This window comes from Sardina pilchardus, chromosome 4 (assembly GCF_963854185.1).
Source record: "Sardina pilchardus chromosome 4, fSarPil1.1, whole genome shotgun sequence".
Lineage (NCBI taxonomy): Eukaryota > Metazoa > Chordata > Actinopteri > Clupeiformes > Clupeidae > Sardina > Sardina pilchardus.
The window spans coordinates 6,855,434-6,880,092 of record NC_084997.1 but is presented as its reverse complement, the minus strand read 5'-3'; the positions used below and the strand labels follow the sequence as shown (position 1 = coordinate 6,880,092).

The window sequence follows — 24,659 nt, the reverse complement described above, 5'->3', positions numbered from 1 at the left end:
ATTCATTTTTGTTAGTGTTTGTGCCAGTTCTTAGATAATAATTTGAGTTTAAAAAACATCATAGCTAAACTAATAGCATATTCCTCACAGCAAGATTTATTTGTACATCAAAAAGAAACATCAGATTTTATCACACTATATACAGATATTACATACAATGTTTGTACACATATTACATAATTTTGTACACAAGAAAAATATACATAAAAATGTAAACTTTTGTATACAAAAAATACCTTAGACAAATTAAACAAGGATCAATAACCAAAGGTGACTAGCTCCTATCATTTTTAAAAACAGTAATACAGTACATTCAATGAGTATAGGAATTTGTCAGCCATCTCTCAGATTTCAAGCAGTTATGAGTGCCTACAGAGCCCTGAAGACTTTCTTTTAAGAGGGTTGGTCAGTTTCCCCCCTCAATGTGCAATTAATCTACTTTTCATGCGTTTGTGAACACAGCAGTATCAGGTCTCTGGTGCAAAAGTCATATGCCATCCTGTGTGAACCCCAGGCCATGGGTATGTAGGAGACAGGCAGCCATGGGGAAACAAGACATGAACAAAGCAGAGGTGTCACTATTCTGGATGTGGGCTCATGTCATGTCTTTGGACCTCCAGAGGTCAGAGGTCATGTGAGGGAGTGCAGTGTGGCCTGACGTGGGATTCATTTGGGCTGTGCTCTGCGTCAATGGAGCGCATGAGAAACAGCGTCGTGAGCGGCTCTAAACGGGCTCTTCTACAGCGGGAAAACCTTCATTTCTGCCTAGCTGGCCTGTCAGTTACGGTGTTTTGAGCGTCTCCAGGCAATGAGTATTGATACAAAGTATGAAGAATACTTCTGTCAGTTGTGTTGTGTGAAGAACCAGTGCACTAAGAGCTCGCTGCATTAGAAGTCACGTCTCAATCGTTCTCTTTGGGCACAAGCTACCTAGTTAAGTCACAATGAATAAAACTTGTAGTTTTGCACCCATGCAAGATCCAGTCTTTCAAAAGTGGCTGCTTGCCAGAGTTTAATAGCTATCAAAAGTACTGCCATACATCATAGTCATTGATCATCTTAAATAAATGGGCATACACAAACATCATCGGATAACAAACCACAAGTATTTTGATAGCCATTAAAAGTACACAAAACACAAGCTCCATTAAGTTATCTTGCAAACGACAACAAAGATACATTTTTTTGTTGTTTTTCTTTTTAAACCTCATCTTCAGTCCACTGCCACTCATGGCACGTCACCATCCCAAGCCCATAGTCTGCTAACCTATGAATATAGAATACTTAACTATATATGCCCATGTGATTATCGTTCAGTTTCTAAAGCTATACCAATGACTACAAACTTACTGTTATACAATTAGAAGCATTCCGGGACCATTTGTAAAGAGTTTCCTTGTTCTCCAGTGCAAAGCGCCAGGCAACTAAGAGCATGAAGGCAGTAAGGGGTCGGACAGGGCCCTCCACCCCTCTACCACACTGCTGCATCACTGATGTCCTGATGCAGGAAATTCTGCTGTGTGACCCAATACAACAGCCCTTTCAGCACCTGCCACTGCTCCATCCAAACTGCACCAGCTCCCCTTCCACCACCACCACCACCACCACACAGGCTAGGGGGCTCCTCGGCTGTTCCTACACTACCCTTCATACCAGCATGCATTAACTGTGAAAAGATACCTGTATACCTGATGCCAACTAAGTAGTTGGATTCTGTGTGAAACTGGATACATTTAAAATTTTGCAATAATTTTTGTGGTAGTCACACTGTCTCTATACGACACCCATTTTTCTCTCTGGCTTGAATACTCGTGGACCTTAACAACCACATCTGACAAAGAACAGTTCAGCCTTAATTTCACATTTTATGAGAAAACATTTCCCCATAACATGCTGGTCCACAACTGGAAAGCAATTCAGGGAGCACAAAGGGAGAAAATGCAGATTGTTAGGATATACATCACAATACTGTGAGGTGAGTACGCCAATGTGTTTTATTGCTTTGAGTAACCAGGTTTACCTCCATGTGTTTACTAGGCCACTGATGAGGCATCTATGATCCACATAAAACTCTGAGTTTCTGCATAAACCGGTTAAAGATTAAATATATATATATACACAGTAGCTTAAAAAAACAACCATTTAAAATAATTTTGGCAATTTTCTGCTGTCTGTCAAGCTGGTCAGGAAACGTCCTTCATGATGGGATTATATTTTTGTTTCAATTGAAGCAGGCCCTGACATTCATACTGGCATGTTTCTGTAGGGGTCAGTAGAGCCACGAGATTGTGTGTGAGTGAGTGAATAAGCGTGTAAGTGTGTAAGAGAGAGAGTGTGTGTGTGTGTGTGTGTGTGTGTGTGTGTGTGTGTGTGTATATATAAAGGGCAGATTAAAGGAATATGCTGATCTTGTAAATGAGGAAGGATATGATTACAGCTCTGAGACAGGGCTCCACTGGAACAACTAAGACTAGACTGCTGATTGAGGTGTTGTTTCGTCATTGAATTCTGTAGCACTGTCCCTCCGTGTCACTACCTCTGGAATTGCGGGTCCTTGGAGGGGGTGCGTCCTGCCTGTGGCTCCCCTGAGCAGCACACTGTCACGGACACCCACCCGACCCCACTCCCCTGGAGGAGCTGGAGGAGAGGGACCCAAGGCTGCACGAGCACCCCATTGAATGGCCTCTGCAGCGGGGCTGAGGCAGTCTTTTAGTCATGGCAAGATTTGAATTAAAACACTTAACAAACAGGCCACCGTTGATCCACTCTTGCGGCATGTACCAAATAAAATAGCAGAAACAATGTTGCTTGATTTCTCTGACTTGAGTCTGAGATGAGTTGAGTTGCTGAGTGAACGGAGTCCACTGCTTAGCTGATGTGCAGCGACCAGACAAACATACTACACACACACCAACACACACACACACACACACACACACACACACACTCATTCACTCACACATACATGCATTCACACCAATCCACATTCGCTCTTTCTGTCACTCTCGCTCTCCCACCACTTCTCAGTTACTGTGCGGGAAGGGGGGAGTGGCGCTGTTGGCACTTGCAGCCGTGGCACTGGCGATGGTGAAGCCCGTAGGGGGCGCTGTGGAGCTGTGGCTGGGCTGCACATCCTTGGGGATGCCGCTGTGGGAGGAGGCCAGCTGGTGGCCGAAGGCGGCACTGAACTGCGGTAGCTGCTGCTTGGCCTGCGCCGCGCCCAGGAGCTCCCGCGTCGGGGAGGACGAGGGGGGGGACGAGGACGAGGCGGTGGTGGAGGCGGCCGGCGCGGGGGGCGAGCCCAGCCCCGTCAGACCCCCCTGGGGCAGCGCCGACAGGGCCGCCGTGGGCTGCAGGGCCGCCTGGTGCGCGGTGGAGGGCGGCGTGGACAGAGAGGTGGACAGCAGGTGCCCCTCCGGCCCCATCAGGCTGCCGTACGGCGAGGCGTCGGCCAGAGAGAGGGGCAGGTGGTTCCAGGGCGGCCGCGGCGGGCCGGGCACCCCGCTCAGCGGCACCTCCAGGAGCAGCGGCGAGTCGGCCTGGAAGTGGCCGGCGTGGGGCGAGGCCATGTGCTCGCTGTAGGGGGAGGGCACGTGCTCGCTGCTGCTGAAGGGCCCGGCGGAGGGCGAGGAGCAGGCCGGCTCGGCCTTGGCCAGCGCGTGGGGCGGAGCGGCGGGCCGCGGGAACGTCCTCTGGGGCTCGCTGGGCGTCTGGGGGGCGGGGGTCAGGCTGGGGGCCGAGGGGGCGGCGGGCACGGGAGCCTGGCGCGAGGCGGGCGCAGGCGGCGGCGAGGGCGAGGGCGGGAAGTGGGCGTCGGCCGAGTGCAGCAGGTTCTCCTCCAGCTCGAGGCTGGTGAAGTTCTCGGCGGGCAGGCGGCCGTTGAGCAGGTCGCCCATGCTGCCCGAGGGCACGCCTGGCGCCAGCTCGCCCATGGAGGAGAGGCACGCCAGCGAGTCCGGGTAGGAGCCCATGGCCTGCAGCGCCCGCACCAGCTCCTCCGCCTCCTCAGTGGTGGGCAGCAACTCCCCATTTTTACCTACACACACGCACACGCACACACGCACACACACACACACACACACACACACACACACACACACACACACACACACACACACACACACACACACACACACACACACACACACACACACACACACACACACACACACACACACGCACGCACGCACACACACACGCACACACGCACACACGCACACACGCACACACGCACACACGCACACACGCAAGCGCACACACACACACGTGAGCTCTGCTGTTCACCAAAGTAACTACTGTACAATTACACTCAGGAGAGGAGTTATAAACTCGTATGAACTGGCAAATATTTGAGTGCATACCTTCAAACAGGTCAAAGTCCTGCAGGTCGTCAGGAAGCCGTGGCAACACGTCCGAGAAATCCTCCTGGTTCAGTTCGAGGTCGTTTGGAATGTCCGCTATGTCATTGGTGATGTCGTCAGGAAGCTCGTCCGTGCTCAGCTCCGGCGTCGAAAGACTCCTGCTGCCAAGGACAGATATGGTCAACTTCCTCCAGTGACAACACTACAATAAGAGCACATCCTGAGGAAAAGCCATCAGCCGCAGTGGATACCGAACAAGGCCACCGCACAAGGCCAACGGGCAAAGCACCACGTTCCACTGATAAAGCCATGAACATAATCATCAACAAGAAAGTGCAGGACAGCGCGTGGGTGTCTGACCTGACACTGGCAGCGTTGGTGGGCAGCGCCAGGCTGGAGGGCATGGCCAGGTTGCCCTGGGGCAGCGCGGGCGGGATGGGCTTCTGCGGCCGGCGCGGCCCTCTCCGCCGCTTCTTCTTGTGTTTCTTGGTGAGCGCCGGCGGCTTGGTCTTCTTGCGCGGCTTGCGTTGGTGCTGGTGCTGATGGAGGAGGTGGTGCTGCTGCTGCTGCTGATGGTGCAGATGCTGCTGCTGCTGTTGCTGCTGCTGCTGCTGCAGCTGTCTCCTGTTGCCATCCCCACGCAGGAAGTTGTCCTGCCACAACACACACACAGCACAGATGGTGAAAACCTGCTTGACCATACAGTGCTTACAATATCAGAGCCCAGCAAGTCTTGTATTACATTACCTACAATGTACATGACTGACTTCGTCACTGACTGAATGAAGAATCGACTCTAAGCAAGATCGGCTTTCCACAACTAAATGAACTACAAAGAGGAGCCCTGAAGAGTATCATGGATTCAGGTCTCTTGAGTGAGGTCTCTGATGCGTCCAAGGGCCATTAGCGGCTGCAGATGGCGCCTTCTTCTCTGCGGAGACTCACCATTTTTTTGGCGTGTTCCTCGCACAGCGGGGTCTGGTGCGTGATGTCAAAGACGGGGATGGAGCACTGCTGTCCATCAGCAAACTTGGCCGTGCAGCTGGAGAAGAGCTGCTGGGAGCGGTTCAGCAGGATGTCTGGACAAACGCACGTTAAAGGAAACACAGAGGACACCGGGCCCATCGCAGTGACCGCATCTGGCGGAGCGCTGCCACCGGACGGTCCATTCAGTGACTGACATGAGATACCAACATCCACATTCCCACTCCCTTCACCACTTCCTCTCCTAGATCACAGGTTATCCAGCTGAGATTCACATTGTGTTCAATATGCAAAGAGTGTGTTATGACCCAGGTGCCTGGGTAGGAGCACAGGAGCTGTGGCGGAAGGATACGTTGGAAGCAGTGTTGGGTGAAGGGCAGGGCTCTGTTTCTGCAGGCCTGGCTCTTGGTGCTGCCCGTGCAGAGCCCAGTGGTCTCTGGGACGCCCAGTCGCACCTGCTTTGCACTGAGGAGAAGCACAGCAGAACGTAAGTCCCCGCACAGCACCCCAGACAGAAAGACAGGAGAAGATATCGAGAGAAAAGCGAGCTGGACACCGACTGGACGGAGCAGCGGTGTGGGCCGTGGCCGGCCGGCCGCCTCACCTTGAGGAGGATCGCGAGATCTTGCAGAGCGCCTGGATGAGCTCCGCCGTGCAGTCGGGGTCCTTGGCGGCGGCGTGCAGCAGGGCTTTGCGGAAGGCATATCGGTGTCTCTTCTGGCGTGTGGCGGCCCTCTCCTGCCGGCACAGGTGCTTGTACTTGTCCTGCAGGAGGGCGCAGAGGCGGGCCAGCCGGACCCTCCTGGAGCTACTCGTGTCCTCCAGAGAGCTAGGGGGCAGCGCAGGGTTACTGAGGGGCTCTCCTCACATCAACTTTACCCCAACACACACACAGGCAAGACTGTACATTCCTGACCTATTCCCCCTTCAGCAAACAGCTTCATACCGCTTTACACATGAAATGAAAAGAGTATTATTTTCCATTAACTCATTTCTATTAATAAACTACAGACCTTCTTCTGAACCTTGGCATCGACCCTGAACTCCGTGTCACAGCCACTTTAATACATTTCAATGATCTATGAGTGTTCTGTAACTTCCTCATCCTACTGGCAAGAAAACAACATCCACTTGCCTATCTCCACTGCAACTTACTGGTCTTGCATGGATCCTTCCTGTGATCTCCCAGAGAATTGGGAAGGTGAAAGTGTTTCAAAGTCTTCATAGTCCTCCTCCCCACTGTCTTCAGACCAGTCCAACCCTGTAAACAGAGAGTAGATATATTCATTGCTCTGCAATCAGGCATGTAATTTCCACATTATCTCAATGTTTCATTGCAATGTCCATGTATAGGACATTCCCCACAATTATAACATTATTTATTTACAATGTGCGGTGTTGTGACACTCAGAATATAGTCTAACATTCAAACCTGTCTGATAATCATACCCCTAAAGGAAGTGTCTAAATTGCATTCTGTTCATTTGACTTTAAATGACTGTTTGAGAACATTCTCTGAACTCCAAAGGAACATGGCTAATCATCAGGTAGCGTTCCAATGCAATGAGTGCTAATTCAACATATTGAGAACATAAAAATGGGCTCTTTTTGACATGTTGACATTGTGGTAATGACTTTAATAAAAATCATCATAGTCTTGTGATGTAAATAATAAAAGTCTATCATCGCATTCCTTGTGCGGACAGATGAACCCATTGGCCAAATGCATCTGGTTAGGAGGGATGCAAAATATGTGTTGAGTACTGGAACGCATTGCTGTGGGTACTCAGCTGCTCTATAATGGGCGCTTCTGTGGCATGCCACTGACTCAATGGAAAAGTGGTCAATATTCCCCAGACTCATATTTTACGATCCTGTCAGTCAAGTCTGGACTCAAGTATGCACCCTGACTTCACATGGACTGATCTAGCCTTTCCTTTTCAGCTCACCATGAAGCATAACATGATGTACTACTACACAAAGTCACGACAATATCACCACCATTCTACACCACCTTGTGGCCCATCTACCTCCAAAGTAATGCCATGGATCTACCACCAACCTATTTATATTCCTTTTTCTGGCTCCCATGCAACATCAGACTGACAGACACTTGTAATGTTCCACAGTCAATCAGAGCCGGACTATACTTTTATAGACCTTATTAACTGCTACTGCTCTTTTCTCCCCCGACAACTACACTGTCATAAAGCACATCCCTACTAATAAATCAAAGATGGAAGTGATGACAATAAGGTACTAAAAGTGCAACTTCCGTCAGTGACTCTACGTTTACGCCTCTGTGGAAAATGTGCTACAGTTAGGGTGGTTAGGGTCCCTGCCTCTGCCGTGTGTGAAATTGTATGGTGTTGAAAGCTGGAGGTCAGCGCACCTAGATGAGGGAAGAGATCCCCGTGTTCCTCTTGCCTGTTGGAGCACAGCTGCACCAAGTGCTTGAGCCTCTGCAGGCAGGCCGGGGGCGGCGAGAAGGAAGCGGGCCGCATTGCCACCAGGTGGCGCTGCACCGAGTCCAGCGTGCCGGACAGCAAAGGCGTGGCAGTGAGCAGGCCTTTCCTGCTGAGGGAGGAGCCAGACGGCTGCCCCGGACCGGGCGCGGCGCCGCCGGGGGCCAGCCCAGGAGGCAGTGGGGGGCCAGTGTGAGGTGGTGCTGGCTTGCATAATAAACCCTGCTGCGAGCCCTGGCGGGAGTAAGGGGGCAGGCTGCCAGAGTGCTTGGGCAGCCGGAGGAGTCCGCTGTGCTGGAGGGGAAGCTGGGCGCACAGGGGGGAGGAAGGGTGAGGGCCGGGGCGCGCAGCCGAAGGGCTAAAGTGCTCGGAGCGAGGCTTGAGGAGGTCGGTGTCGCGTGGCAGCGGTGGTGGCGGCGGCGGCGGCGGCGGCGGAGGCAGTCTCTGGCTGAGCACCAGCCGACTCTGCGGCTTCTTCCTGACCGAGGAGCCCTTGCGCAGCGTGCCTTCCTCCGCCTCCGCGTCCTCCTCGTAGAAGGCGAACGGGTCCAGGTGCTCCCCGTCGGGCAGGGGCAGCAGGCGCGAACACGGCAGCGAGGGCGGCAACTCGTCCAGGCCGTTGGAGGCCTTCAGCGCCAGCGAGGGCACGGTGATATTGAGGGCCACCGAGTCCAGGTGCGACCGCCCACGCATCTCCTCCAGCGCGTCATGCTTCTTCTTGCGCTCCTTCTTGGGGATGAAGCCCAGCACCTGCAGGTGGCTGTTACAGTATCTGTGAAAGGAACAAAACAAAAACTTAGAAAGGCAAGAAAGAACATAATGCAGTGACCTCAGCCTCCTCCAAGCTAAAGTATACTAAATAACATTGGTCTCATTGGTTTGGAGGATGGGGCCTCTTACCTGCGGTCCTCAGATTTGGGGATGGGGTTGGTGCATCGCTGGCTGTTGTACTTAGCCACATATTCACATTGCTTGAAGGGAGCGGTCTTGTCCTCTAGAACGTGCCGGATGCAGAAGGCATAGCCGTTGAGTCTGCGCTGCTTGCAGAGCTTGGGGCTGTACGAGCACAATGGCTTATTGTCCACCTCCGAGAAGTGTATGTGTTTGCCCTCATACATCACGTGACTCTTGTCCTTGAGAACATCAGCTGATGAAGGAGGCCATAGAAAAGCAGTAAGATTAACATCATGAGAAGTCAGCCTGTCAGCATTTCCAACATGTTTCCCCCTAACAATGACCGATCACAAATGTTGACACGGCACCATTAAGCAGGGGTGTTCATTTGAGATCAACGGTTTGATCGCTATTTCAAATACAATCATGTTTTGCTGATCCATCATAGACTCTCCTGAAATGTTAATCAACCTGAACCGATCACAAAAGCGATGGGCATCTTTATCATAGCGCAGAAGCACAATGCAGAAGAGGTGGATTAGGCTGGTTTTAGTGAAGAGAGTTCTTTTGAAATCCACTTGCCCACTTGTTACACCCAAATTTCATTTTCAACATACCTCTTACCCACTAGCGGTCCCACAATAAACTTATGAGACTCTAGATAAACCGAAAAAGGAGGTGGGGCAAGCACCAATTGCATTCATATTTTTTCCCAGACCTACACACACACACACACACACACACACACACACACACACACACACACACACACACACACACACACACACACACACACACACACACACACACACACGATATTAAGCCAACAGTCAATGTTACAGGCCTATCACCTGAAGAGGGGGCAACAAACGTTCTAAGATCAAATAAGCAGAGCAGCAGACATGACTTTCACAACGCAAGGACCTGAGCTACTAGATCCCTGATGTTTGAGGGGAAATCAAGCATGAATCATCGGCATGTAACGTTTACGTTATAGATTGTTAACATGAGGACTGACAAATACTCAAACAACGTTTCTTGAGGTCATCTTTTGCAACAAACCAGCGAAAAAACGACATAACGAAAATTGAATACAGGTTTTACAACTTATCCTTGAACAAGAACGTAAGCTTGCTGTCATATTTCCTAACGTTCACGTTACTTTAAATAAGCAAAGCAGTCAGCTGACATTAGAAGGTTATAACAACCAACCCAACAACACCTAATAAGTTGATAACTTAAACTGTTGTTCCTTATCCTACATACAGACTTGGTTACCCGAGCCATATATTTTTAATAGGATAAATGCACTGGCCTTAAACCAAAACAATAGTAGCTCAAGCTAACATGGGTAACTTAGCAGCTAGTCTACTGAAACCAGCAGAACTGGTTAGCGAACAAGTCCACTAGCAAGCTAGCAATCGTGGGAAAAAAACATACAGAGCAACGTTTATATGACGGAACACCTGTCAGATACTGTAACAGTTCCACTGATGCAAACGTATCTCTCAAGCTCATAGCCAGCGATTACATAACCAATCTAAAATAGAAAATAAAATAGCTATAATAATCCTAGCTGGCTAGTTATAGTACTGTTAATCTATCAAACTCGTTAGCCACATCAAAGCTAAAAACATTGCTAGCGATAAGAGACTCTAGCCCAGGAAACGGACACATTACTTTCATCTGCTCATTACATAGGGCACTTTGCACGTCACTTCTGATCAAACTGCAAGGATAAACCTTAATTTTTATAAAGGTGCATTTAATGTAATAACAAACATCATTGATTTGATGAGTGATACAAACAAAGGCTATGTAACGTTAATGTTAGCGAGCTAGTTAAGAGGCGCAAGGGGCCTACCAAAACAGGCCTCCAAAACAAAACATTGCTAAATATAGCTAGCTAGCCAGCGAAGTCGTCACCTTATCTCAATTATTAATACCGAAAACACAGAATAATCCGTCTGTGTTTTCCCATGTACAGAAATCGATAAGTGTGTAGCAGTTGTACTTCTCTATAATGTATAACGTTAATAAATGTCAGCGCACGTCTGAAGCCAGGGCCTAAACATACGCGAGACTGGGGCCTCGAGTAGTAACTCACTGTCCTCCTAGCTCAAAGCTGGGATACCGCAGAAATTAAGCCCATGGCTGCAAAAGGGGAAGCTTACCTTTCGTTGGTATAGGCTGAGTAGGGTATTCGCTTCGATTTGCCTGTAGACTTACCTAACACAGTCGGCTATGGCTACCAGATTGGGGTCGATACTCGGTATGTTTTGGTAATTGATCCGTTTCCTATACGTGAATAATTTGAGATAAAATTACTACATTTAAACGATGTTTACCCACAGCACACTTTAGCCGTTAAAAGCTGCTGTGGTATTAGTTCAGTCCACGGTGGAGTCTCCTCACAGCACCACTATCGGCACTGCGGGGACATGACAACAGCCTACTGCTGAACAACAACTTTATCTACCATATTGGAAATTCAAGTCTCTATTACAGTGAGACCGACATGAGATGTGAATTCTTAGTAGCCTAGTAGTGAAACTAATCATAGTCATGTATAGTATTTGTTATTGTAGTGTGGGGTTGTGTAATATGGAGTTGCTGAGCACCATTGTGTTCCCTGACAGAGGGGATGAAGCTTAATTGTACCACCACCAACGCTCATTACATAAATCTGGTCTTTCCTCCGAGCAACTGTTGATTCTAGTTTCCCCACGGTCATCAAACAGTAGGTAGGGGCCTACGACATGGGATATTTTGCACACGACAGGGCTATTTTCAATTTGCACTGACAGTCCTTCAGTGTGGAAATATATGACGACTGCAATGAGATTTGAAGGGAAAAAAATAGACACAAAATATCACAAATACTTTCATTAATAGAGCAACTTTAAAATGATTTAAGCAAGTCTCTGTTTAAAATGCCCCTACATGCTGGTACTTTTGTGCTATATCTCAATACAATCTAATCAAATAATATTTCCTCTTACATTCACAAACAAAACTTAGAGATTTGTATAGTACCCTATAATTTATTATTACATTTAAAATAGACAAAACTATTTCATAGATATTGAGTTCACTTTTTACATTTTTGCACCCAAAACAAATGGACCATACATGATCAGTTTAGGAAATGCATCTGGAGTAATTTGCAGGTTGTTGACTTGACTTGATTTGTTGGCTACAGCATAACATTTCTATTTAACTCTGTATTGTGCGTTGTGAGCATAAGACATTCTCCTGTACTGAGAGATTAAATAAAATGCAGAGAACACGTTAGCATATAACATTGGGTTCGTCCACTGCTTCTGCTCCCTCTGCCACTGCCTTCACACATTTGGCCATTGTTTGAGAAGCTCTGCTGATGGAGTCTGAGGATGACAAACAGATGTCAGGGCATTGTCATTCACTGACAAAAAAAACCAAAAGAACGGAAACCAGAGTAAACAAAACACAAACAAACCTGTCATGTAAAAATCCTTCACTGTGAGCAGTGGAGGAATCAAGGGATCTGAGAGCAGGGTTTGATTTATGGTCTGGCAGACAGTGAAAGGGGGAAAAAAGAGTTTAAATGCATGGACATTACCATAAACTGTAATGAGCAGTAATACTGCCAAAACGTTTGTATGTTTGTCTTTGTCTCATTCCATGTTTACTGCTGAATGTATTTGATGAAACATGACATGTATGGATAATGGTAAATAGTACCTTTGAAAGTTCATTGGCTTGTTTGAAATAGTTTGCCTCTTGCACATCATCATATCGAACCAGGTTTGGTGCCACTTCAGCGAGCCTGTCGCGCACCTCATCTAATGTATCATACGGCAGGGTCGCACCCGCCAGCTATTTGTGACAGGTAGGAAAATAAAAAGCATTGAAGTTAATCATGAAAATATAATAGACATTCTTCTTTCATCAGGTGGAATGTCTCACCTCTGAGATGGCCCGAATAACTCTCCAGTCCTCCCTTGCCATGCCAGGAGCTGTAACCGCCACATGAGTCTGCTGTGCTCTACCTTCAGTGTTGACATAGGTGCCACACTTTTCAGTGTATGCCGCCCCAGGTAGAATCACATCTGCCATAATTGCGCCAACATCGCCATGATGCCCTATTTTAGATTAACAAAAAGTTCTCTTACAATTCCACAATATATCTTAGCATGAGGAATTTAACTTGCTCACTTCCATTATTGATTAAGTATTTGGTTAGTTATGGAAATGCAATTCAGTTAGTTCATAAAGCAACTCATGCTGTTCTTATCTGTTATTTCTTTGGACTGCTGTAAGCGGTAGTTTTTGTTAGAACACAGTCTGATAAACAGACATCTGCTGTAACACTGAGTATGGATCTGAATGGTCTATATACTTACCCTGATAGATGATAAAACAGTCCTTTGGTAAGTCCTGTCTTGTTATACAACCAGCATCAGCTCCCAGAAGAAATAAAACCTTTGGTGGATTCTGCCTGATAGCCTCTACTCCTGGTTTATAACCCAGATCCAATGCAGCCACTTGACTAGCCACTCTGTTCAGTCAAACAAAAAAGACAAACCTTGACACAGTTTTGATAATTCTTGTACGGTAATCCTTCCTTGGGGGTTTTATTGTTTTAAGATTAAGCATGCTTGCCCTGGAATACTGTATTGTCCAGTATTTGTTTAAATGGTTCAAACACTTACCTGTGAAGTACATTCAACACTTTCCAGTTCTCCTCAACACCACTGCTAACACGGGCATTCAGAGCAATAGTGGACACAGCTGCGTGTAGAGCCGCACCATCCTCTCTCTGTAGAGCAGCACTGCCAACCACCACGACTGGGCGCTTTGCTTGGGCAAGAACCTGGAAGGAAAGTGAGAATGTACCAAATACAGTGTAAGGAAAACCAAGGACACCAGTGTGGTTCTTGGGCAGTAGTATAGCCATCAAACATTTCACAATAAGGAGGAAATAATCCATGTATACCTTACTGAAAGGGTGTTTCCCAGAGGCTATATCTTGCAGCACTTTGGTGGATTCTCCAAGATGCTTGTACGTGTAGCTCAGGTCCACTTCTCGCCCCACCAGCGCAACCTGAAGTTCATTGTGAAGCCAACTGTAGGGTTGATATGATAATAATATTATTAATAATAAGCTTTATTTGTACAGCACCTTTCATGAACAGAATGCAGCTCAAAGTGCTTTACATTTGGAGCATTTAACACAATAGAGAATAGTAATAATACACGGAGACAAACAAACAATAAATAAAACTGAATTAAGAGATTTAGAATTAAGTAAAAAATGAGACCCTGTAACAGCAGCAGAAGAATGTAAAATAGTGTTCCATAACTTCGGTGCATAATGGATAAAAGCAGCTTCTCTGCTTTGGTTTGGCCACAATTAAAAGATTAGTACTGGAAGATCTAAGGTCCCTTTGTGGTTGATAAGATATTCAAATGTCAGAGATATCTGAAGATTTGTAAGTAATCAATAGAACCTTAAAATCAATTTTATAGGAAAATAAACGAACGCACGGGTTATGCACTCTCTCTTCTTGGTCTTAGTTAAAAGTCAGAGTTCTATATGAGTTCCCATTTCTCTTTATGCTTTTTTAGGAGACAGGTAAAACGTGCATTGCAGTAGTCTAACCTACTTGTGATAAAGGCATGGATTAATTTGTCTGCATCATATTGAGTTGAAAGAGGCTGCACTTTGGAAATATTTCTCAGGCGGAGATAAGCTGTCTGGGAAACTTTACTTTATGTCGCTTGAAGTGCTGATGTGCCACGTTCCCAATTACGAAGAATGGTGTCTCGCTTTGATTTTGGTCCAACCAAAAGTACCTCTGTTTTTTATCGTCATTTAGCTTTAAAAATTGTTGCTCATCCACTGATTCATGGAGGCTAGGCTTGTGATAAGGGAGCAAAGGCTATCTGCGTTTGTTGGCTCCACAGAAATAGATAATTGGGTATTGTCTGTATAGCTGTGGAAGTTTACACTATGCTGACATGATGTTTCCTATGGAAGCATATCGGGGGAAAAAGCAGAGGACCAAGACAACTACCCTGGGTCTCACTGTAGGGTAAATCATGAGCTGGTCTGAGTGACAATTGCTGAGCTCAGATTGCATAATAGTGTTAAAAAAATCACAGTTTTGGGTGGCTGTTTCAAACTTATTACCTATGTTATCAATGGTCACCCTTATACAAGTTAGTTTGTTTTTGAAGAAGCCTGCAAATTATTTGCATCTAGGAGAGATGCCTGTCTTAAGCTGCTGGGACAGAGTTTTCACTGTTATCAGCAATTACCTTAGAGAAGTGGATCCTTCTCTCACTCTGAACATGGGTTTATGAAATACCAAAACCACCACAACACATTTAGATATTCTTAGTAACTTAGGAAGGTCCCTCAGACAGGAGAAATTGGGACATTGTATCAGTGAATATTCTGAAAATCAAGACATTTGTAATTCACCAACTATATTCTATTTTATTTCACCCCTTTCTGATGCGAGCGTTGAAAAGTGGCGCTTCATATCGTGGGTTGGTGCCGACCAGAAGCACTAGATCCGCCTCTTCAATCCCACTGATGCTGGTGTTCAACAAGTAGTTTGACCGCAGGTCTGTGCTGTAAGATGGAAATGACAGAATAGCAATGTTAACAGCACAAACTCCTTCTCAGTCCAGATTTAATCCTACCCTCTCCCTTTAAATTGTCTCGCTTTGTGGCTCATCTCACCCCGCCCCAGCCATGGGGAAGATTTCCTCAGTGCACAGATTCTCACTGTTGAGACGATTGAGGAGGTCCTTGAGACTGATCAGGGCCTCAGCATCCACCATGCCGCCAGCAACACCAGCAACTGAATTGCCATTACATCCTTGTAGCTACAGTATTCAAAAACGGTTAAAATTATTTAAAATCTTTATTTCAAAAGCTTCACATTCAACTCAAATAAAAATCTCCCAAAAAAGCTACATTTATTATTCTATGCTTCTAGATGAAATTGTCATAAAAAGCAAGGCAAACATGTGGGTACATACAGTTCCTGCCACTTTGGTCAAAGCATCCTCCCATGATGAGGTCACAAGCTGTCCAGACGCATCCTTCACCATGGGCTGAGTGAGCCTCTGCCTTTTCAGGCCATCGTACGCAAACCTTGAGTAAGATTTTCAAACATTCTATAACTCTTGGCCAAAAGCACAAAGGAATTAGTTCTCCACCACTGGTGTCGTAACAGATGTCTTTCTTGCCTGGTCTTATCAGAGATCCACTCCTCATTGATGTCCTCGTGAAGTCGAGGTAAGACTCTCATGATCTCTCCTCCCCTTGTGCTCAGAACAATGTTACTGCCAACCGCATCTAATACGTCAATGGATTCTGTTTTCCTGTGGATAGAGAGAGTACAACCTTAATTGGGCCCAACGCACATCCCCTATAAATAGCATTAAAACTATTTACCATATGGCAGCTTGTGAAATAATAACATAATGACATTCACAGATACCTTGTTTCCCAAGGGCGAGATGTGAAGGCATATGGTTTGGAGGTCAGTGCTCCTACTGGGCAAATGTCAATGACATTGCCAGAGAGCTCAGACATGAACATTTTCTCCACATAAGTTCCAATTTCCATTGCATTGCCTCTTCCTGTAGTGCCCAGGTCTTCTACACCTGCTATTTCACTAGCAAACCTGAAAGGCAATGGTTAAGTTTGATCTGCTAGAGTCCATTCCTCAATCTCCAGCAACCTCTGCTAGGTCATTTATTTTTACATTGAAAATAAAAAATATAATGAAAGTCTTAATGTATATGCAGTCACGGGTATCTGAATAAAATCAGTGCCCTTTTGTACCTCACACATCTGGTGCATTGAATACAACGTGTCATGATGGTCTTGATAAGTGGGCCGATGTTCTTGTCCTCGACAGCTCGCTTTCCCTCTGTGAAGCGGCTTCTGTCACTACCAAACATCATGGATTGATCCTGCAGTGACCACAAAAATATGAAACATGTTGCATAGCATCATGATAATCTAATACAGACCAGTAGGTACTTCACACACCCCTCAAGCCCTGGCACCCACTTTACACCTCAGGCTTACCGTAGTTATCACAAACACAAACGATGTGTTCAGAGTAAATCTAGCCAATCTGTTCAAGATGGAGTCTGCTAATCACAACCATAAAGCGCGTGCTTAGGGGACATGTGGATGGTTAAATACGAGGTGCATTTGTTTAGCTGTTAAGTTCATCACCGTAACAGGGCCCGGCAGAGGTGAGGCTTAGAGAAGACCATAGGGTAATTAAGGGTGCAATGCCTCTGTTTACCTGCAGATCACACTCTCCACCTTGATCACAGATGGGGCAGTCCAGAGGGTGGTTGGCTAACAGAAATTCCATCACACCTTCTCTGTTGACCAAAATAATATGATGTACAGGAAATTCACATCATACATTATATCATCAATAGAGGGTTAACAGTGTATAGTTTTCTTGTCAAATATGTACTATAACTACATTATAATGACCGTTATAAAGATGTTACTCTCTGAACAAGTTATAATCACAGTCAGGCCTTTTGATACGCTGAATTAAATACATTAAAATACACAAGCATAATGCAAAGTACTAGGAAATGAGGGTCATGGGTGTTGATTTGAAAGCTGGGTGGGTGTTAATATGAAAAGTGCATGCATAGTTAATGGTGTTATCACACTGTTTGCATTATGAGTGTTTACTTTTAAACAACATGTGACCCTGGGTCTCACTGAATTAGTTGGACCACTTGAGTTCATACAGAACTACAGGCCTACCTAGCTTTCCTTGTTTTCTCTGAGTCGGTCAGAACATTCCAACCCTTCATGACAGGCATGGCGCATGCAGCTACGGGCTGTAACACAGTCAGTTGCACTTAAGCTTCAATCTACTAAATGGGTAGGCGACAGAACAAAGACACATATGTTTGTGGTGAGTGAAAATGAACTGTAATGTACATAATATGCGTGGTAATACATACTTTGGGGGAATTCTCAATTTCCACCAGGCACATTCGACAGTTCCCAGCAACAGACAGACGCTCATGATAGCAGAAACGAGGTATCTGCATCCCAACTTTCTCGCATGCCTGATAAACATCAAAGTTTGACAAGCTCGCATAAACTTTTTTTTTGTTGTTGTATTACTTATAAACCTTATATGACCCTTAAGCTTCTGGTTGCACTATGCACACAGGCTACATAGCCTAATCAAAGTATACAATGAACTGTGCCTCTCCGTTACCTGCAGTACTGTTGTTCCAGGTTCAACCATAACAGGTTTTCCATCAATGAAAACCTCAATGAGGTTACTGGCAGTGGCAGTGGCTGTAGCAGCTGTGCGAACTGAAAGGGCCAAATTAACCTTCAATAACACATGTAATGTCATTACCATACCATTCGTCATTTCTAAACGTTTTTGGGCATACTGTCACTTATTCCCATTTAGGACATGACAGCTAATCCTGTAGCTAATCCTTCAGTGAGGACACATATGGGCACAAGAACACTTTTAGTTTGTCAAAATCTACAGAGATCTAGTTTCACCAGATCTACAGAAGCACAGCAATATCCCAGTTCAGAGCTGACCCCCTCATCTGCAAAAAAATTATGGTATCTGGCCTACTTACCATTGTTGGCACTGGCCTGTGCCACACCAGACAGCGCGCGCTTCACGATGGGCAAACGTAGCATGACGCTGGAAAAAATATCAGAACAGTCAATGAAAACATCGTCGCTATATTTACGTATAAAGGTTTTTTTGTCGATATTAATTGCCTATTCGTGCTCCAATACCTCGTGGTCGTCTCTTAAATCAAAAGAGAGTTGTGGTTTCTGCTCCGAAGACTGCGTAGGAATGCCCACTTGTATTTCCACAATATATTGGCGTGCACTCGGTGTCGCAGTTTGGTGAAACAGCACTTGGCACCGACGATTCGTTTCCAGTCTTAGCGGTGAATTAAGAGGATTATCTGCGCCGCACTGTGCTACCCAAAAGACGTTATACGCCCCATTGCATAAGAATGAAATAAACTTCAGTTGTTATTTTTGACAGCAACCCTCTGATTTATGGATGTACCGATATCCAGGACTCAGCGGATGTATGACGTAGGCTATCAGCTGAAGTGATGAACACAAGGAAAGTTCCTGATAACGCTACAACTGGACAGCGGGACAAGAGCAATGACGTGAATGGCCTTAAGATGAATTAAGTTGGAGGGGACATTCATTAAAGCATATTGTTATAATCACTCAAATATTTGTATTCAGACTCATAAACCTTAAATATTTCGCAAAGATGCTCTAGTGACAACTATTCCAGATAGGCCTATACATTATGGGGACCATTTTGAATCAGTTCAGTTGATTGTAGCCTATATCTACACATCAAATAAAGGTTTCACATCTAGGCTAATAAAATATTGGAGGTATACAATATTGCATTACAAAAGTATGTAAATAGGTAAATAAATATTAATTTGACAGGTGTTTAATTAACCAATAATTTGGCATTTAATCCATCTTTATAGGCTAACCTCACATCATTTAAATAAAGGTTGATTTTTATTCATCTTGTTAATCCTAAACCATGTCAATCAATCTTTTATTATGAAACCAAGAAAGCCCTAGGCATAATTTACCCGCTCAACAAATATGCTGTAATTGATGCATTAAGTGTTGGCTGCATAGTATTCATGGCCTTGCATGTGGAACATCTGATTCTAACTTCTCGTTCCAACATCTGTTTATCGGCTGTTGAAAAATAACAGGAAATAACTGCCCCTCCATTCAACATAACACTACATTGTTTTCAGAACACATCCGTGTGGAGTTAGTGTTTAGGAGAAAAGACAAAACTTCAAGTGATTTGTCTCTTGTATGGTAGATTAGGCTAAACACAGAGGTATTTAAACACAACTGATGCGTTATAGACTTTATTTTTATGTTATAGAAATTAGAGAAAGACATCATGTACAGGAATTTATTAGCGTGAGTACAGGCCTTCAAAGAAATAGACTGACATTCTTCAAGTAACCATTTTCATTCAAATAAAACTTTGATTAAACCATCCTGAGAATTTGCATTCACATAATCTTAAAGACTGCAGTCAAATAACTGTTGTGAGATAAAGAAACAATGGTCTAATATTGCAGCTCACTGGAGTCATCAACCAGTCATTTAAATTGGAAGGACTATTGAACCAGATGCAAGCAAACAAATGTTTCAGGCAGGTTAGGATACTTCTGCAAGTCAACCAGAAGATGGTGGAGTAGGGTATGAAAAGGCCCAGTGGATAGGCTGCAGTAACTCAAATGCAGGATTTCATCCAAATCACAGATTATGTTATCAGAACATGGACAAATAGTCAATGATGTAATTTTTCTGCAATTTGGGGAAGTTGCTGTTATTTACAAGCATCTGGTGCAGTAGTGATAAGGCATACTGTATAAATTGTGAAAACATACATTCAGTTCATTGAATTCAACATAAGAGTAAAATATACTGTATATTAGGATATATTAAGTAATAATTACACTTACAAATTGGTTAAACACAACAAAACACTATCATTGGGCAAATCATTACACCAGTATCATTGATACTTTTTTTGGGACAAAATCAAATCAAAATCAAAACAACAACAATTCACTTTAACATAGTGATATTTCACTGTGACATTGCATACAGTGTGCACACTCTAACTGTTTAGTCAGTGTTGTTGATGTTTGACTATGTTGTCAATTTGGGGGTGATAAGTATTCACTCAAATCAATTCCTGTGTCTTTCCTGTGTCCAAGATGTAGCTTAGGCAAGGCTGGTTTCTTACTTACTCTGGTTTTCCACCTCGAGCATTTTGTTGTCATCAGAACTTGGCACTCTGTGCAGTGTAAATACAGGCACGCACACTATCCCACAGAAAGTAAACATGAGTAAAACCCATAGAAACAAGCTAATGTCTATGTGGAACAGGAAAGTCTCCCAAACATGTAACGGCTGTAACCGCCTGCTGTAAGTCTCCACACTGCGTCTTTGTGGAAAGGCCTTCAGATCATACAACAGACGATGCAATGGGCTCCTCGGGTGGAGAGTAGCTAATGGCTGGCAGGGAAGCCGATTTCGTGGCTGAGATTGACTGGCTGAGCTCTCGCAGTGAGTTCTTAGTGATGTCGAGACAGGAGCGTTTCAACAAGTCTCTGACCTTCTTGCTGACAAGCACATACAACACAGGGTTGACACAGCTGTTAAAGAACGCTAGGCTGGTGGCCAACGGGAAGCCAGTCTTTAGCACTGTGTGCAGCAGCAGAGAGGAGTGCATGGTCAGCTCCATGAGACTGAACGCGTGGAAGGGCATCCAGCACAAGAAGAAGGCCAGGATGACCACGGACACGGTCTTGGAGAAACGTGAGACGTGGACAGTGGTGGACTGGCGGACTTTGACGGTGAGCAGGATGCCACTGACACAGATGGCACTGAAAGGAAGTACAAAGCCCAGCGTGGTGCGCAAGACCACCAGTGTGATGTGTGTCATGGCCGCCAAACGCCCGTTGTGCGCGTGGAAGTTGTTGAAGCACACCACTCGGCCGTGATACTCCATAGTGTCGCGGAATATGAGCGCTGGACAGCTGAGGGCGGCCGACACCAGCCACACCCCCAGACAGAGCCACATGGCTCGGCTCACCGTGCGGTGGTTCTGGGACCAGCTCAGGTGCACCAGCGAGATGTAGCGGTCAATGCTGAGGATCATCAGGAAGAACACGCTGGCGTACATGTTTATCATCGACACAAAGGAGTTCAGCTTGCACATGACCAGTCCAAAGTGCCAGTGGAAATCTCGGAGCACGTAGTCGATGGAGAAAGGCAAGAAGAGCACAAAGACAAAGTCGGCCACAGCCAGGTTCAGGAGCCATAGGCTATTCACAGTCCGCTTGGTTTTGACCCCTGTGACCCATATCACAATTCCATTCCCAGTGAGACCCAGGACAAAAGAAATACTATAAATAACCACTGAAATTATATGCAGAGTTTCTTTCTGTGTATAACTTCCTTTGGAGTCATCCATGTCGCCATACTCTAAATAGTCATATGTGTAGTTTTCATAGTCCTTTTCATATTCTTGATCCATTATTGCACAATGATTGTCACTCTCTGTGAAACAAATATTAGAGACATGAGTTCACACACAAAACTGTATTTAACTGTCAATTGTATAGGATATTGAAAATGCATATTGCAGTGATTTGATTGAAATTAATCACATTGCTGTGGAAAAAAACATGTTTTATGAAGAAAGAAAGATAAATTATGTTTCACCTGTATTACTTGTAGGCTTTCCCTTGACTTCTTCCTGTCGAAAAACAGCAAGTCAATATAATTTCATTTTGGTGTGAACCTTGTCCTAACTTCAGGGGCTTTTTAGACTAGGCTGCCTTTTCCCTCTAAATTTAGAGGAGAATGACTGCTTGATCAGGATGTTTTCTGCAGTTTATGCATGGGGCACACGGTCACTGAAACAGCCTTTAAATCAACTTTCTATATCCTGTCTTGCATATCTTCTGGGGGGCTCCCTTTTACCCTTAACAGATGTTATAACATCTTACGTCACTCAAAGCCGCTTGACCCTACTCAAACATCACTTCAGCCAGCATAAAAATGCATTTCCCAACTTTCCAAAAGTACCGAGAGACAAGGCTGATTCTGATCTGGATTAAGACAACCTATACCAATCATTCAGATTCAAAATGTTAGATCTAGGCTACATGTGAAGTTTGTGAACACAGTATTGGACAGTAGGCTATAAATACCGTTATGCAGCATTATCTGATGTTTATACGATGTTCGCCCTCGCATGGCAATATTTGGAATAGTATTATATAGTCTACATTTGGTCTGTGCCTAAAGTTGATGGCCTAAATCAACTGCAAAACGTGTTTATTTTTCAGCGATAAAGGATTTTGGCGTTTATAGCCTACTACAAAGAACAACAAATCCAACAAATCATTAAAGCAGACTATGGACTACTACCACACCATCATATGAGTATGAACGAGCATCTGAGACTTAAATCTTACAGAGGAACTTATTCTGCACAGAATTCTAGCCTACCTTTCAGTCTTTATCATTGGTCTGTATCGGCATTTGCAAGGGAATTGAACTCGTCTTGCCAGCAGAATGTCCAAAGAGCAAGTAGCCTGGTTGATAATCGTCTTTTAAATCTTAGTTTCGATGTGAACTTATTCCAAATGAATGTTGCCCATTAAATAGATGTCGATCACGCTCTGTGTTGTCGCCTGAGGTTGATGTTTGCTCTCCCCTGTTCCTCTCGGTTGACGCGATTTATACTGTGTAATCCGATAGACTGGAGGTCTAGGGCGTGTTCAAGTTTTTTGCAGCGAAGACAATGCAGTCGATGTAGACTAAGCGGTAACAGGAGCGGTGACCGACAACAGGTTGTCTTTAGTAAAGACGAATTAATTGGCAACGAAATGATAGGCCTTCTAGGAAGATAATTACATTTTGGTCATTCGAAATCTTTCAGACCCTTCCAAAACACACTGACCAATGATCGTCCTGGATTCTGCTACACTTACAACCTCATCAATCGACAATGATGTGGATTGAAACATAGCCTACCTCAAACTTTCTGAAACCATTAGTCTCTAGCATTGGCTATATTTAGTCAGCTATTAAACACAAAATCGGAGGCTGAACATTTATGGCGATTTTGTAAATGGAAATAGTAGTTATTTTAGCCAACTCAATTCTGTCCAAGGTCCATTGACATTCCAAAAACAGATTTTTAAACCTATTGAGTAGCCTAGACTAAATGAAAATACAGCTGTTGTGTCAAAGCTGTTAACTTATGTGCAGCTGATATACTGTACTTCTGAAAAGAGATTCATCCCTTTGAAATAATAGGCTAATGATGAGCTAAGGGACGTTCACAATATGTGGCATAGCCTTCATAGACCTAGGGTAGGCCTAAACTAGAAAATTGATATTACTGTCAGTCAAGCATGCAGGAAATGGCTTCAATTTGCTGCATTAGGCCTACTGCCATGGACATTAAAACAAGCTGTTGTTAATTTTTCCACCCACTGCAAATAATCCGAAGGGAACAGGAAAAATGGGAAAAACATGTATTCCGTCAATTATTTTTTCCTTCAGATCAACACCACTTCCTAGACATTCAGACAGCTTAGACATATGCTCTGCAGCAGATAAGCTGGCTGGCATTCACCAACACGATCGCTGTAGGAATGAAGAATCGGCACTGCCTATCTGATGGAGTGAATCTGCTTTGTCCCTGGCACTGCCTATCTTATGGAGTGAATCTGCTCCGCTCTGGGTTGGGTTGTCAGGAGCCAGTGGCCATGATCAAAGCCAGCCGAGTCTTACCACCAAGCTGTTGTGTCATGGGTCTTGTCACTCCATTTCCTAAAACAATAGCCTGCAGCCAATTATGTATTTCGCAATAGTGGTTTGTAATATCTTCCAGTGTGATGATAGGCTGACAAGTGAATTCCTCAGGCCTTATTAATATGCAGTCCTTTTCCCCTGTGTGTGCCTCTCTTGCAGAGCAAAATGTACCCTGCAAATGTTGTGTTTGTGGAAACTTTTTGGAGGATGTTATAAGAAGTTTGTTAAGAAACAGAGGTCTGGGAAGCCTATGTGTTTACAAAGCACCTACCCCCAGGCTCTTAATGAAAGATGCTGAGATTTGACCAACACATTTGGAATTGTCTTTTAGTGCCAGTACTGGTGTCAGTTCCAGAGAGCTTAGCACCTCCGGAATTTGCTCCACAGTCATTTGGAGACTCTAGTCATAATTTTGTATTCATCTTGATACCCATTGTTTTCATTGCACTGAAGAAGGCGCATTGCTCCCTCCAGTAAGTGCAATTTCCTCATGAATGTCCCTCTGCAAAT

The 24,659-nt window shown here is 45.0% G+C and overlaps 3 protein-coding genes across 8 annotated transcripts; all 3 read right to left on the bottom strand.

The window, feature by feature from the left end:
* Positions 1-78: 78 nt before the first annotated feature.
* ino80da (INO80 complex subunit Da) lies at positions 79-11,189 on the bottom strand. 3 transcript variants are annotated; one of them, XM_062533882.1, is made up of 10 exons: positions 10,879-11,189; positions 8,711-8,957; positions 7,738-8,582; positions 6,501-6,606; positions 5,950-6,174; positions 5,698-5,810; positions 5,307-5,440; positions 4,722-5,014; positions 4,362-4,522; positions 79-4,036 (listed from the first exon to the last, which is right to left on the bottom strand). In XM_062533882.1, the coding sequence occupies exons 2-10, from the start codon at positions 8,926-8,928 to the stop codon at positions 3,024-3,026; spliced, it is 3,108 nt and encodes a 1,035-aa protein (XP_062389866.1). In that variant the 5' UTR covers positions 8,929-8,957; positions 10,879-11,189; the 3' UTR covers positions 79-3,023. The 3 variants fall into 3 exon arrangements, with proteins under 3 accessions (XP_062389866.1, XP_062389867.1, XP_062389868.1); XM_062533883.1 differs by having other exon boundaries at positions 10,934-11,189; XM_062533884.1 differs by having other exon boundaries at positions 4,362-4,519; positions 10,879-11,188.
* Positions 11,190-11,725: 536 nt separating this feature from the next.
* Positions 11,726-18,805, bottom strand: LOC134078171 (NADH-ubiquinone oxidoreductase 75 kDa subunit, mitochondrial-like). Of its 3 annotated transcripts, XM_062533885.1 has the most exons (19): positions 18,528-18,805; positions 18,362-18,429; positions 17,977-18,077; positions 17,714-17,821; positions 17,511-17,587; positions 17,026-17,107; positions 16,551-16,681; positions 16,204-16,389; positions 15,950-16,084; positions 15,740-15,854; positions 15,438-15,583; positions 15,198-15,326; positions 13,683-13,812; positions 13,399-13,559; positions 13,090-13,244; positions 12,653-12,828; positions 12,428-12,562; positions 12,183-12,255; positions 11,726-12,090 (listed from the first exon to the last, which is right to left on the bottom strand). In XM_062533885.1, the coding sequence occupies exons 2-19, from the start codon at positions 18,423-18,425 to the stop codon at positions 11,996-11,998; spliced, it is 2,199 nt and encodes a 732-aa protein (XP_062389869.1). In that variant the 5' UTR covers positions 18,426-18,429; positions 18,528-18,805; the 3' UTR covers positions 11,726-11,995. The 3 variants fall into 3 exon arrangements, with proteins under 3 accessions (XP_062389869.1, XP_062389870.1, XP_062389871.1); XM_062533886.1 differs by lacking the exon at positions 17,977-18,077; XM_062533887.1 differs by lacking the exons at positions 17,511-17,587; positions 17,977-18,077; positions 18,528-18,805 and having other exon boundaries at positions 18,362-18,387.
* Positions 18,806-19,660: 855 nt separating this feature from the next.
* Positions 19,661-23,030, bottom strand: cmklr2 (chemerin chemokine-like receptor 2). Of its 2 annotated transcripts, none has more exons than XM_062533880.1 (3): positions 22,836-23,030; positions 22,044-22,077; positions 19,661-21,878 (listed from the first exon to the last, which is right to left on the bottom strand). In XM_062533880.1, exon 3 carries the CDS (start codon positions 21,853-21,855, stop codon positions 20,782-20,784), a length of 1,074 nt encoding a protein of 357 aa, XP_062389864.1. In that variant the 5' UTR covers positions 21,856-21,878; positions 22,044-22,077; positions 22,836-23,030; the 3' UTR covers positions 19,661-20,781. The 2 variants fall into 2 exon arrangements, with proteins under 2 accessions (XP_062389864.1, XP_062389865.1); XM_062533881.1 differs by having other exon boundaries at positions 22,044-22,073.
* Between the last annotated feature and the right edge of the window lie 1,629 nt (positions 23,031-24,659).

Coding starts and splice junctions, on each gene's coding strand:
- ino80da (XM_062533882.1), bottom strand. CDS start 8,928: ATGTATGAGGGCAAACACATACACTTCTCGGAGGTGGACAATAAGCCA. Junction 6,175..6,500: donor GAAGGATCCATGCAAGACCA/GTAAGTTGCAGT, acceptor GCTGCCCCCTAG/CTCTCTGGAGGACACGAGTA. Junction 5,441..5,697: donor CACCCAACACTGCTTCCAAC/GTATCCTTCCGC, acceptor GCGTTTGTCCAG/ACATCCTGCTGAACCGCTCC.
- LOC134078171 (XM_062533885.1), bottom strand. CDS start 18,425: ATGCTACGTTTGCCCATCGTGAAGCGCGCGCTGTCTGGTGTGGCACAG. Junction 18,078..18,361: donor ACAGGCCAGTGCCAACAATG/GTAAGTAGGCCA, acceptor TGGCCCTTTCAG/TTCGCACAGCTGCTACAGCC. Junction 15,855..15,949: donor TGGATCTCTGATAAGACCAG/GCAAGAAAGACA, acceptor ATCTTACTCAAG/GTTTGCGTACGATGGCCTGA.
- cmklr2 (XM_062533880.1), bottom strand. CDS start 21,855: ATGGATCAAGAATATGAAAAGGACTATGAAAACTACACATATGACTAT.